Here is a 13,609-nt window from a genome sequence, read left to right on the forward strand (position 1 = left end):
TACTATGATTGGTACAAGTTTTTGGAAGGCTATGAAAAAAACTGCTAATCTGCTGCAAGCCCATCGTGTACAGCAGACAATTTTCAGAGATTTGTAAACATTTATTACACTGAGGTTTTGATTTTGGAAAGTAGATAAATTACAGTGCATAATACAACCATAACTGTTGGAAGTGTAAAAGCCTTTGTCCCTATGTTATACAGTATGGGTCATTCACATAATTTTCAAAAAAGGGTATAAACTGTGGGTCCTAAAGATCCTGAAATTTGACTGGAAGGCATAAAGAAATGCTGTTTCTGATGAGGTTCTGAACCAGTTTGAAGAGAAAATATATTTCTGCAACAAATAGTGCCTTGTGACAAGATCTGGTCACCATTTCACTGCAGAATCCAAGAGGTCCCAGTTTGAAATAATGCCCCAAAGGATCCTCACTACCAAACAAAAAAAAAAAAAAAAAAAAAAAACACATAAATAATAAGATAGCTTTCTGCTGGCAAGACCATGGAAAATGCCTTTTTGTGATTCGGAAAGGTCATTTTTTGTTGATTTTCTGGCAGGTCATGCACCTCAATTAATTCTTATTATTTATAGCAGCTGAGTTTTTAATAGGCATACAGAAGTTAAAAAGAAAAAGCCTGGGGAGCAATCAAAGGGAAACATTCTGGAGTGCAACAGTGAATGCTCATATATATCAAATTTAACAATGATGACATTGGCAACCTTGAGTTGAGAAATCATGGGCTACCCACCTTACAGTTCAGATTTAGTCTTCAGCAATCATCACCTGTTTTGTCCAATGAGGCAGTGCTTGGTAAAGCAAAAAGTCAAGATAAATGGTGAACTAAAGCATAGTGCCTTGGATTGGTTATGCAGTTAGCCTACTTCTTTCTATGCTGCTGGCATCAGTGCCCTGCCACAGAAATGTGCAAATACAGAGAAACAATATTTTGAAAAAAGGAGTAAAAGTTTGGTAATTATGGTATGTACATGTTTTGTGTAAAAAAAATCTTAAGTCAGCCTTGAACCACCCTTGTAAAACAAATTTCATATATATAATGTTTAATAAGTTACCATAATAAGCAACCAATATGTTTAGTAAGTTACCTCCTTTAAGTCTCTAGATAGCCTTGAATTCTCTTCCTGCATACGAGATATTTCTTTCTGAGCAGAAGAAAGACTATCTTCCAATTCCCTGACTTTGGGACCTAGTTCAGCCAATTTCCCTCGTGCTGATGTAAGTTCTGATGACTGTTTCTCTACTGTATCTTGTAGTTCTACTACTCTTGCTGCTTCTGCTGCTGCTTCAGCTGATCCATTAGATACCTAGGGAAATGGGAAAGGCTACCTTATTATAAATTGTCTGATAGATTTATGAATGAGGAACACACACACAACAATACAGTAGAGTAAGAAAAATGACAAAGGACACTTCCAACTGTGTGTTAGTAATGATGATTTACTGTTGGCAAGTTATATTAATTTATGAATATACATTTAAGATTATGCACAAATAGGAATAACTACATTAAATTGGATTTTCCTGGATTCTTGAAGAGATATGTAAAAAAATATGATTTAGAGTGGCTACCTATACTGCAGCAAGTTTGATCACTTTCATCTAACTTAAATTGTGTTCAATAAGAGGGGCTTAATTCTATATGTAAAGGTCAAGATATTAATGTCTTACTTGTGGACAAAGGTAGAAACAGATAAGATTATGTTCAAAGGACCTTGCTTTTACTACAAGATCAACAAGTTTTTGAACAAATACAGGAATTTTATATTAAAATTCTGAAGAATAAACAAATTCATCCATTTATGCTGGATGAACTGGTTTACTCATGATATGTGAATAAGAAAATCAGCAAGTCCATAAGGTGGACATTTCATGCAGTGGGTTTCCAGCTTCCTCATTTAAAAATCTTCTCAAAATACATAAACCAGGCACTCCTTTATGCCCTTTTTTTTTTTTGAAGTTGTTGGCGCATCGGCTTCTGTAGCCATAATGCACCTCCCAAGGTTTTTGCAGTACTTTGATCCAAGCCCGAGGCGGGATTCGAACCCATGACCTTTGGGTTGCCAGGCAGGCACTTTACCCACCTGGCTAGCCTGATCAGCCCTTTATGCCCTATTGTGGCTTGCTATGCCACTCTGATGTATGAACTTTTCAAGAATGGTGATGGATCAATGGCAAAATGAATTATGTAATAAACAGTAGCAAGCATTTTCTTCAAATTATGAAAGATTTTGATGTTCTTGAGAGGTCATTGTGTCTTTTCATGCTGTCTCCCTCTTTACTTCTATACCCTTATAACTAGCAATAAACTTTCCCAGACAGGGATTCCACACTTGGAAACAGGACCTTGTTCTCAGTAAGTGATTACAAGATTTTTTAAATCTTGATCAATTTGAATGCACAACATGCTGGGTAAAGGTATTCACTTACGCCATTGCCATAAGCAGGTTTTGTTCCAACTGAAAAAATATTATGCTCAACATTAGTTGACACAATAAATAACAGACATTGTTAAACAAAACAGCATTCTATATTTAATTCAAACAAAATTAGTGCTTACAATTTCTTATATCAGCTATTCACACAATAAGCTCAGTACCCATTTCTATTGATCTGCAATTGCCAAACACACAAATGCATCATTTGTTGAACAGCTCCAATCCAATTCTAGTTTTGCTAAACAACTTCAACTCCTACAAAGAAGTAATGATATAACTTTCTTCCAGGTTATATTTACTACACTGTTTTTAATTGCATATAAAATCAGATCCATAACTAAGCCAACAATCCATTTTGAAGACATCTGCAGATTTTCTAAACAAATGCATGGGCAAACACACACATTATGATTCACGATAAGAGGGAGTATATGATGGGAGGGGTAGAATTTTTCTCAGCCTGTTCAGTGCTTGTTAACAGGAGAGACTGCTTCTACAGGGATGTGTTACACTTAAATAGAAAGGATGCAAGAATATTTGCTGATGCCATCGAGGCAGTGTTAGGTGGGTTGGAAAACTGTCAACTTGTGGGGATACACGGGCTAATAGATTTAACAGTAGCTGCTGGCAGAGGTGAAAGTTATTTGTTTGGTGTTTTTTTTTTTTTAGGAGCATTAACAACTAAGGCCATATTGCTCCGGGATATGCGGAGATCTTTCCCTGACCTTTCTGCATCCTCCGTAGTTGGTGGTGATGGGCTCGAACCCTGGTCTAATCAAGAAGCGTGTGCTATGCACTGCTGCTCCTTCCCACCTGGCTACGGAGGTGAAAGTTAAAGTGATTCTTGCACTGCTTCTATTGGAATGAGCAGAAGCCTGCAAAACAAGATGCAGGGGATTTCAGAGACCGCTGGGAGTCATTGCGGTACAAGTAAACACACGGGTTGTGTTAGGGTAGCTAAGAATAGGAACGGGTGCATGTATACTTGCGTGTACACCAATGCTAGGAGTTTGGTAAATAAATTTGATGAATTTGAGGTGTTGGTTAAAACATCAAAGGCAGATATTGTTGAGATATCAGAGACATGGTGCCACACAGATATAAGGAATACAGAACTGGAATTTGGGGAGTACAATGTGTACAGGAACAATAGACAGGATAGGAAGGGAGGAGGAATTATGCTATTAGTTAAGAAAAACATAAAATCCAAGGAAGTGCAGCCAGTCAACATTGCTGGACTGTGCAGTGTCGATTTAGTTTGGTATGACATAAGCAATAGAAAATCAAAATTGAGAGTAGGAGTATGTTATAGGCCTAATGACTCTGATGAGTATAATAAAAATATGTACAGGGAAATAGAGTGGGCCAGTAAATCGGAGTCTTATAATGGGGGATTTTAATATCCCGGATATTGACTGGAATTTATAGGTTGGTCACACACACACTAGCAAGGCTTTTGTGAATTTACTGAATGACTGTTTTCTACATCAGCATATTCGGGAGGCACCTAGAGGGAGTAATACTCTTGATCTGATTATCAGTACTGATTCTTCATGCATTAAGAATATGCAGATAAAGGAACCACTAGGTGGAGGTGATCACAGTGTGCTGAAGTGGGATTTACTCAAAGAGGTAAGTACCACCAGGGGTAAAGGGAAGGGTTTTTGCTTTCGTAAAGGCGACTACGATAGTCTGAGACAGTATTTAAATTCTATATGGTGGGACCAACTGATGTTACCAACAGCAAATTCAAATTGCATTCAAAGAATTTATCTTGGAAGCTATTAGGTTATTAGGTTTGGAAGCTATTAGGTTAGAATTTATCTTGGAAGCTATTTACATACCAACTAAGGAATACTGCTCCAAGTTTAGGCTTAAATGGATGTCAGATAAACTAATGAGACATGTCGCAGAAAAGAAAATGCATGGGATACATATAAATTAATGGTTGACACGGAAGCCTATGATAGATATAAGCTAGTCTGTAGCCAAGTCACAAAGGAGGTTAGGCAGGCAAAGGCAGATTACGAGAAATTTTGGCAAAGGATGCAAAGAAAAACAGCAAAGAGCTTTTTACGTATGTAAACTCTAGAAAGAAGGGGATGAATCAGATTGATCCACTGGATATTGATGGTTCAACGGTTGATGATCCTGCTCAGATGGCTAACAAACTAAATAATTATTTTGCATATACATTCACACATGAGGGGTTATTCAGTGAGGGGAATGCCAGAGGTGAACTAAACTCTGGCAGTGAGCTAGATGATTTTGTAATAACTGAGAGGAAAGTGGAGGAGAAATTGTTGGAGATAAACATAAGAAAGGCACCTGGGGTGGATGGGATCTATCCAGCTATATTAAAGGAGGCAGCAAAGGAAGTAAGCAAACCCTTAGCCATAATGATGAGACGTTCCTTGGACTCAGGGGAAGTACCCATGGATCGGAGATGTGCAAATGTGACCCCAATTCACAAAGGAGGATCAAAGGGCGACACAAGTAATTATAGACCTGTTAGTTTAACTTATGTTCCAGGGAAATGAATGGAGGCACTAGTTAAAGAAGCACTGCAGGATCATCTAGACAAAACTTCAGTTATAGCTCGGACACAGCATGGTTTTGTTAAGGGGAAGTCTTGTTTGACCACTTTGATTAGATTCTATGATGTCGTCACAAAGCAACTGGATGCAAGGAATAACTTTGATATCATATATTTGGATCTTAGAAAGGCTTTTGATACTGTTGCACATGGAAGACTGCTGCACAAATTGGAGCAGTTCAGCATTGGAAGCCAATTTGTGCTGTGGATAAAGAGATGGTTGAGTTGGAGAAGACAGAGAGTGGTAATCAATGGACACTGCTCTTTGTGGACTAATGTTATTTAGTGGAGTTCCCCACGGTTCAGTGTTGTTTTCTGTATTTATTAATGATATTGATGATGGTATATCAGGCTTAATGTCCAAGTTTGCAGACAATACAAAGGTTGGCAGTTTGTTAATGACACTAATTACAGTATGCTACTGCAACAGGATTTATAAAGGTTGAGTAGATGGGCTGATAGACGACAACTGAAGTTTAAAATTGATAAATGTAAAGTACTGAATATTGGTAGCAGTAACCCCAGAGTAATGTATCAACTGTGTGCTACTACACTCAGGGTGGTAGAAAAAGAAAAGAACCTGGAGGTAATTGTGCAGTCAGATATGAAGTTTTCTGAGTAGTGCAGACGATCTGCCAGAGTAGCACTTGGAGTCTTGTCAATCATATAAAGGAATTTTTCTAGCAGGGATAAGGCAGTGATTATCCCCTTGTATAAGGCAATGGCCAGGCAACAACTTGAGTACTGTATACAGGTCTGGAGACCTCATTTTAAGAAGGATGAAGAGCTGTTGGAACGAGTACAGAGAAGGGCAACAAGATTAGTAAATGGAACAAAGGGTTGCTCTTACGAAGAAAGGTTTAAGTTTTGCAAATTACAGTGTCTGGAGACTAGGCACTTCTGAGGTGTTTTCTTTTTTTTGTTAGTTGTTGGCTCATCGGCTTCTGTGGCCATATTGCACCTCCCAAGGTTTTGCATTTTCTACTCTGATCCAAACCCGAGTCGGGATTCGAACCCACAACCTTTGGGTTGACAGGCAGGCAGGCACTTTACCCACCCGGCTACCCGCTAAACCTGCGAGGTAATCTGATTGAGGTCTATAAAGCCTTGAATGGTCTGAGCATGCTCAATGCTGATGGGATTCTTCCTCTTGCTCAGAATAATCACCTGAGAGGGCATAAATTCAAATTGAAGAAAGACAGTTGTAGGATGGATGATCGGAAGTTTGCCTTTAGGTAGCGGGTGGTTGATTGCTGGAACAAACTTCCTTCTGTCGTAGAAGTTGATAGCTTAAATAGATTCAAGGCAGAACTATACAAACATTTGGAGCGAGTGGATGAGTGAAATAAGGGTTTTTTTTTTCTTCTCTTTTTTTTTGGCTGATGCTATTTAAGCTTGCTTTTTTTGCATCATGTGCCTTTGCTAATGCTAAGGACATGCACTTTTCACTTATCTTAAACTCCCAACATTGCAGACAAAGTACAATGTTCATCTCTATACTGCTATAATAAGTAACCAGTTAGGCTACTTATTATAGTAGTATAGAGATGGACAGTGTACTGTACCAAATACATCTTTTCCAACTCTGGAAAAGCCTGTGGTCACTGATTCATTCAACAATCTGGAAGAAAATTAGAACAAAAGTTGCATTTGCAGTCTTATCAAAACTTGTCACATAGTTCAATTACCTATTCTTCTTACTATAATGTCTGGAACACTTTTGTATTTTCTTGCTTAGATGTCTGGTTGACTTGTAGATTGTTCCTTCATAATTGTCGCCATTCACTTTCCAACATTCCCATTGTACAAACTTATCCTAACTAAAAGTTAACTTCGCTTTTCACAATAGAAAGGGCATCCTGACTTGGAAATCCTATCATGCAACTCTAATCGATGAATTGTGGAATGTTGATATAACCTGCTCCTGATCCCTCTTCCTCCCACCAAAACTATAGCCAAAAATCTGGGAATGCCCCTTACTGAATGCATTCTTGATCTTTTAAAGTAAGCCTGGCCTACCCACGGCCCGCCACATTATTTTTTGCAGCTTGCCCGATGATTCTTATACTACTGATTACATCAGTGGGAAATAATTCACTAGCTGCACTAGACACAATAAATAACAAGAAATATAATACTAGACCAGCTGTACTTTCCTGAATCCCCACCACCCCTTTCCTTCTTCGAACTGGAAGCTCTGCAGATGGAAGAAACTGATTTAAAGTGCAACAATGAATTAAAACACATTCACGCCTCAATATCAAAAATCAACTTTTTTACAACACAGATGTGACAATGGAAAAGGATCACAAATTAAGATTTTTTACACAAAAAATTGTGAGCACCTTTGGATCCACATATGTTTGTGAAACCTTTCTTTTCAAAAATGAAATTTATTAAAAGTAAATTTCAAGCTTCAATAACAGATGAAAATCTGGAAAATCAATTAAAATGTGCAACTACCAATATTGAAGTAGATTTTAAAAAATTAAGTGATCACAAAGAAAAGCAAATATCTCATTGATGTACATATATAATAAAAAAGAATGAATAAAATACATTTTGATGGCATTTGATTTTTTATTTTTAAAAGATTGTTTTCAGCGTGTCCCGCGTAAAATTGTGGTTCGTCAAGGTGGCCCGCAGAACGATTTGGGTTAGTTAGGCCTGCTTTAAAGGTTTCTCCTCTGATCCAATCAAATTCTCTCTTTTTGAAAACCCTGATCATGTGTGTTTCTGATCTGGACTAAGGTTTTGTCCAATGGAAAAACCCCCTTTCACATTATATAACATGGTAGTTTCTCTCTTCCCTTCAGAAAATCTCTCTCTGGCTGGGTGATGAACATGTGCTTAATCCTCTTTAATCTGGCCATTTGATAGCATAAGGGTTATAAGTAAAGGGCAAACTGTCTCCATTAAAATTTGTTTAAGAGATTAAATTCAAACCACAATGCAATTTTAGCCATAGTTAAAGGTCAGTGGTTAGTTTTGTTAACTTACATTTATCTTTTTCTCTTCTATGATTCCAAGAAGAGAGGATCTTTCCTAGAACTTTAGTTCCAAGAAGAGAAGGGGGGGGATCTTTCCCAGCACTTTTGTTCCAAGAAGAGGGGGGGTATCTTTCCTAGAACTTTGTTTCCATCACAAACTAAAAAGATTTTGTAAGCTACAGTATAAAATTAAAGAATATTATATAAATTTTAGATCACTTCCCTTCATAAATTTTAAACTCATGATATTTGTGATGCTTTGAATATTTTTCTGATCAGTTAAGTAACTGGGGGCACTAAGTAACTGAACCATGAACACAATTCAGGGTTCAGTTACATAGTGCCCCCCCAGTCAAAATTACTTATGGGGGCAATGGAGGAAGAGATATATATAAATCTGACATTACCAGTGAGGTTCTGGAACAGATATACCAATGAGGATCACAGTAATTCCTTATACATCTAAATGTGCTGCTCTTCCAATATCTTAATTCATTGTTACTCTGTACAGGTAACCTTCATATAACACAGTAGTTGGTTCCTATAAAATCTAGTGTAGTGCTAAACCGCATTATATGGGACTAAGAATCAGTACAAAAAGGGGGTTATATTCCAAGAGCTAACAAAAATACACCATTTCGTTTACCAAATGTTAACAAAACTAATAAAAATACAACATTCTAGATTTCGTGTATCTTCACAAAATCTAGGTTTGTTTGTCTATCTGGGTTTGTTTGCATTTGCTTGACAGATCTTTGTAAATTTCATCGTATGGAACCAAGCATTTTTGAAGCTCCCTTTTGAACTTTGGGATCCTTTCAGTCAAAGAATCTGAATTCAAAAATGGCATATTGTAAACTTCAGATTACTAAAGAAAGTAATCAAACAATTGTTTGATTACTTTCTTTAGTATTTTTGATTTGATAATTTTATTTTGCATACTCCCAGGGGCTCACATCTGGTGAGTATGGTCTTCGCACACCCAGGGTCCTGAGCTGGATATCATCGTTCTTCTCTTTCTTGGTGATCCCCTACTACTTCTGACTCTCTCTCTCTCTCTCTCTCTCTCTCTCTCTCTCTCAGGGTAACTTGAAATTTTTTTTTTTTAAGCTGGTGCAGCATAAGCCTTAGGCTTCCTTGCACTATATTGGCTAGTAATAATAAGAATAACACCAGTGAGTTGTAACTTCCAAAAATCACTAGTTAAATTCAAAAAAAGAAGCGAACGAATGCTATTAAACCTATTTAATATCTTTGTAGAACATAATGTAGTATGTTAATTAATGAAGAATACAGTAAAAATATCAAAACTACTTATCCCTTTACAGCAGCCAAAACCCGCAGAATTTCTTGTACAATACATTAATGCTATAAGCACTATTTGTAAATCAGCTGGTAATTTGCCAGACACCACATGTAGAGCATCAGTTGGTACCGTTTGACATACTCTTGTAACAGCCAAGAGAGCAAATCTCTGAGCCTACATTATATATTTTTTTAATCACAGAGTTTGTTATCCTATGAAGCCATGCTATAGATGCATAAGTTATAATAGGAAGAAATAGGCAATTGTACGGTAAATTTAGAGCTCGCTCCCTTACGCCCCAATCAACTCTTATTACTCTTTTTAACTTAGTATAAAGAGTACGCACTTTATCTTTTAAATATTTGGCATATGGGACAAAGTTTATTCGCTCTCCTTAGGGCTTACAACACCGAGATTCCGGGATCCTGAATATCAGTAATTTTTTTTCAGGATTTGAAATACTGGTATTGATACAAAAATACTGGTTTTTCCATACTAATTTAAAAAATAATGGTTTATGATTTATTCACATAAAGGTTATAAAATCTACATCAATAAATAATTAACATTACAGAATGTCTAACAGAGGAATTGTTATACACAATACAAATGCAACGGAAACCTGAAAACCTCATGAAACTAAGACAAAAATCTTACAAATATATTTCTCTTAGTATGAAAAAAATTTTTCCATTAGTGAGAGTAGGCCTGGTAGGACACTTAAGAAATAGGGTAAACAATGGCACAGCAGGTGCGGAATGGTTAAAATTAAAAGCTTCTGAACAATAGTTTATTCCCTCTACTTGAGAGTGGGTGTGAGAGTACATGTGAACAGGAAAAGTTTTTACGGTTCCAGCAAATAGAGAAGTTTTTGTTTTTTTATTGACTTAAATTGGCATATTAATTTATTTTTAAGAGTTGCTTTATATTCCTAGTAACAAAACTTTAGTTTAAATTGAATTTATATAGAGATTTTGTATATTAGGTTATTACTTAGTATCGCTAAGGGTATCAAATCCACGCATGGACAAGTTTTGCAGCTCCTGTGAATGAAAAGTTTTTAATTATACTTAGCCACTTTATGGACCTAACTGTTAGATTAAATTATTTTCTATAAGTAGCTTATAGACATAATCAAGCTCCGTGGTTCATTTTGAATTTAGATAGTGTGATTTGGAAAGTAAATAATACCTTGTGTGCGTAGATTACCCGTTCGTAACTTGCCGCTATTGTTATAAGATACGTGTGCTAGTGTAAGATTTAATGGAAAACTAGATAGCATAAGGTTTAACGGAAAACTAGATAGCGAGTATAGTAGTATCAATTAATCAGTAAAATTTATTAATTTTATTAAATTTCATTATCGATTGAATTGTACTTTTTTAACTAAATAAATACAGCGACCTAGTTATTACAAATGTAACATCATAAATTAATACATATAAGTTGACGGGGATAAGAAAGTCATATAACGTAACTCGGAGATAATATTCAATACTGAAATACATATATATATAGTGTTATAACTGCATTGGGATATAGGTTTAGGGCTATATTTTGTATTGGAATTTTATTGAACGTGAACAGAAATCATGACTGAGACCAGAGCAGCAAAGCAAAGGCTCAAACTAGTGGAAGTGCTGTGGCTCAGGGGAGAACTTGGGGGGGGGGGGGGTTGTCCTCTGAATCACAGTCTATTGAAATGCACTGCTTGTTTGATGTTTGTGGATAAATCAGGAATGGGACATGATATTGCCAAGGGGAATGTCTTTGTGTGTGCGCGATGTAAGGAGTGCGAGGAAACAGGTGCCAACTCGGCATTGTTATGGGCTTATATGAGAGCTTGAAGAACAGGGCGGATGCCCTCGAAGGATTTAAAATTGAGGTGCCCATCAAGCTCTCAGCTGCCCACATCAATGCAAGAGCTTGCACTTGAACATCACTCAACACAGCGGCAACCCAGGAATCACCAAGAAATATCATCATTCTTCTCTTTCTTGGTGATTCCTTTCTACTTCTCTCTCTCTCTCTCTCTCTCTCTCTCTCTCTCTCTCAGAGTAATAGGGAAATGTTTTTTTTTTTTTTGGGCAGTGCAGCATAAGCCTCAGGCTTCCTTGAATAACCCCCAAGGCAGAATGCACTGGTCTCAAAGGAACTAGTTGTTGTAGGTGACTCTATTGTCAGGGAAACGGGGAACATATTGTGCAAAAAGGATAGATGGAACAGGACCAGGATATGTCTGCCAGAGGCAAAGGTTGATGACATTATAGGGCATATATCATCCTTTAAGGGCACAAGTACAAGACAATGCTGAAAAAAAAAGCTGTGAGTTAGGGTTGAATTTGAAAGTGTCTGCAATTCTGCGCAGACACGATAGGAGGGAGTATATGATGAGAGCCTTGTCGATCAATTCGGCACTGGAGAGATTGTGAAATGCCCAAGAGGTAGAATTTTTCTCAGCCTGGTCTGTGCTTGTTAACAGGAGAGACTGCTTCTACAGGGATGGGATACACTTCAATAGAAAGGGTGCAAGAATATTTGCTAATGCTATCGAGGCAGAGTTAGGTGGGTCAGAAAACTGCTAGCTTGGAGGGATACATGGACTAATTGATTAACAGTAGCCACTGTCAGAGGTAAAGGTGATTCATGCACTACTTCTATTGAAATGCAATTGAGCAGCAGCCTGGAAAGCAAGGCAATGGGAATTCCCAGGACTGCTGGGAGTCATAGTGGAACAAGGAAATACATGGGCTGTGTTAGGGTAACTAAGAGTAGAAACACATGCATGTGAGTATAGTTAATAAATTCGATGAGCTTGAAGTGCTAGTCAAGACATCAAAGGCAGATATTGTTGGGATATCAGAGATATGGAGTCACCCAGACATTAGCCGTGCAGAACGGAAATTTGGGGAGTACAATGTGTACAGAAAGGATAGACAGGGCAGGAAGGGAGGGGGGGGGTTATGCTGTGAGTTAAGAAACATAAAATCTAATGAAGTGCATCCAGTTAATGTGGGTGGACAATGCAATTTTGAGTCTGTTTGGTGTGACATAAGCACTCAGAAAGGAAAACTGAGAGTAGGTGTTTGTTATAGGCCTAATGAATGTGATGAGTATAATGAGCAATTGTGCAGAGAAATAGAGTGGGCCAGTAAATTAGAGTGTCTTATAAATGGGGGATTTTAATTTCCCGGATATTGACTGGAATTTGTGGGTTTGTCACTCACAAACTAGCAAGGCTTTTGTGGATTTATTGGATGATTGTTTTCTACAGCAGCATGTTTGGGAGGAAACTAGATGGAGTAATACTCTTGAGCTGATTATCAGTAGTGATTCTTCATGCATCAAGAATCAGTAGATAAAGGAACCACTAGGTGGCTGTGATAAGAGTGTGCTGAAGTCGGATTTACTCAAAGAGCTAACTACCATCAAGGGTAAAGGGAAGGAATTTTCCTTTCGTAAAGTTGACTACAGTGGTCTGAGACAGTATTTAAATTCTATACGGTGGAACTAACTGATGATGTCACCAACAGCAAATTCAAAATGGGAAGCATTCAAAGTATTAATCTTGGAAGCAACTAGGCTTTTCATACTAAGAAAGAAATATTGTTCAAGATTTAGGCCTAAATGGATATCAGATGAACTAATTAGACATGTGACAGAGAAGAAAAATGCATGGGATACATATAACTTAACACGTGACTCAGAAGCCTATGATAGATATAAGCTGGTCTGTAACCAAGTTACAAAGGAGGTTAGGCAGACGAAGGCAGAATACAAGAAATCTTTGACAAAGGATGCAAAGAGTTCTTTACTTCTGAAAACTTTGGAAGGATGGGGATGAATCAGATTGGTCCACTTGATATCGATGGTTCAACTGTTGATGATCCTGCTCAGGTAGCTTACAAACTAAATGAATATTTTGCATCGACATTCACACATGAGGAGTTATTCAGCGAGGGGAATGCCAGAGGTGTATTCAACTCTGGCAGTAAGCTACATAATCTTGTAATAACTGAGAGTAAAGCAGAGAAGAAATTGTTGAAGATAAACACAAAAAAGGCACCTGGGGTGGATGGAATCTATCCAGTTATATTAAAGGAGGCAGAAAAGGAAGTAAGCAAACCCTTAGCCATAATTATGAGAGCTTCCTTGGACTCAGGAGAGGCACCAATGGACTGGAGATGTGCAAATGTGACCACAATCCACAAAGGAGGATCAAAGAGAGACAGGTAATTACAGATCTGTTAGTTTAACTTCTGT

The 13,609-nt window shown here is 37.5% G+C and overlaps 1 protein-coding gene across 1 annotated transcript in view; it reads right to left on the bottom strand.

The window, feature by feature from the left end:
* LOC150077286 (liprin-alpha-1-like) overlaps positions 1–13,609 on the bottom strand; it is a 1,048,988-nt gene that overhangs the window by 613,860 nt on the left and 421,519 nt on the right. Inside the window, exon 6 of the mRNA XM_090386159.1 lies at positions 1,105–1,323. Within this exon, the coding sequence (XP_090242285.1) occupies positions 1,105–1,323 (219 nt within the window). The remainder of the gene's footprint in view (positions 1–1,104; positions 1,324–13,609) is intronic.

The sequence above is a fragment of the Mastigoproctus giganteus genome, chromosome 12, assembly GCF_048544385.1.
Source record: "Mastigoproctus giganteus isolate SK-2022 chromosome 12, ASM4854438v1, whole genome shotgun sequence".
Lineage (NCBI taxonomy): Eukaryota > Metazoa > Arthropoda > Arachnida > Uropygi > Thelyphonidae > Mastigoproctus > Mastigoproctus giganteus.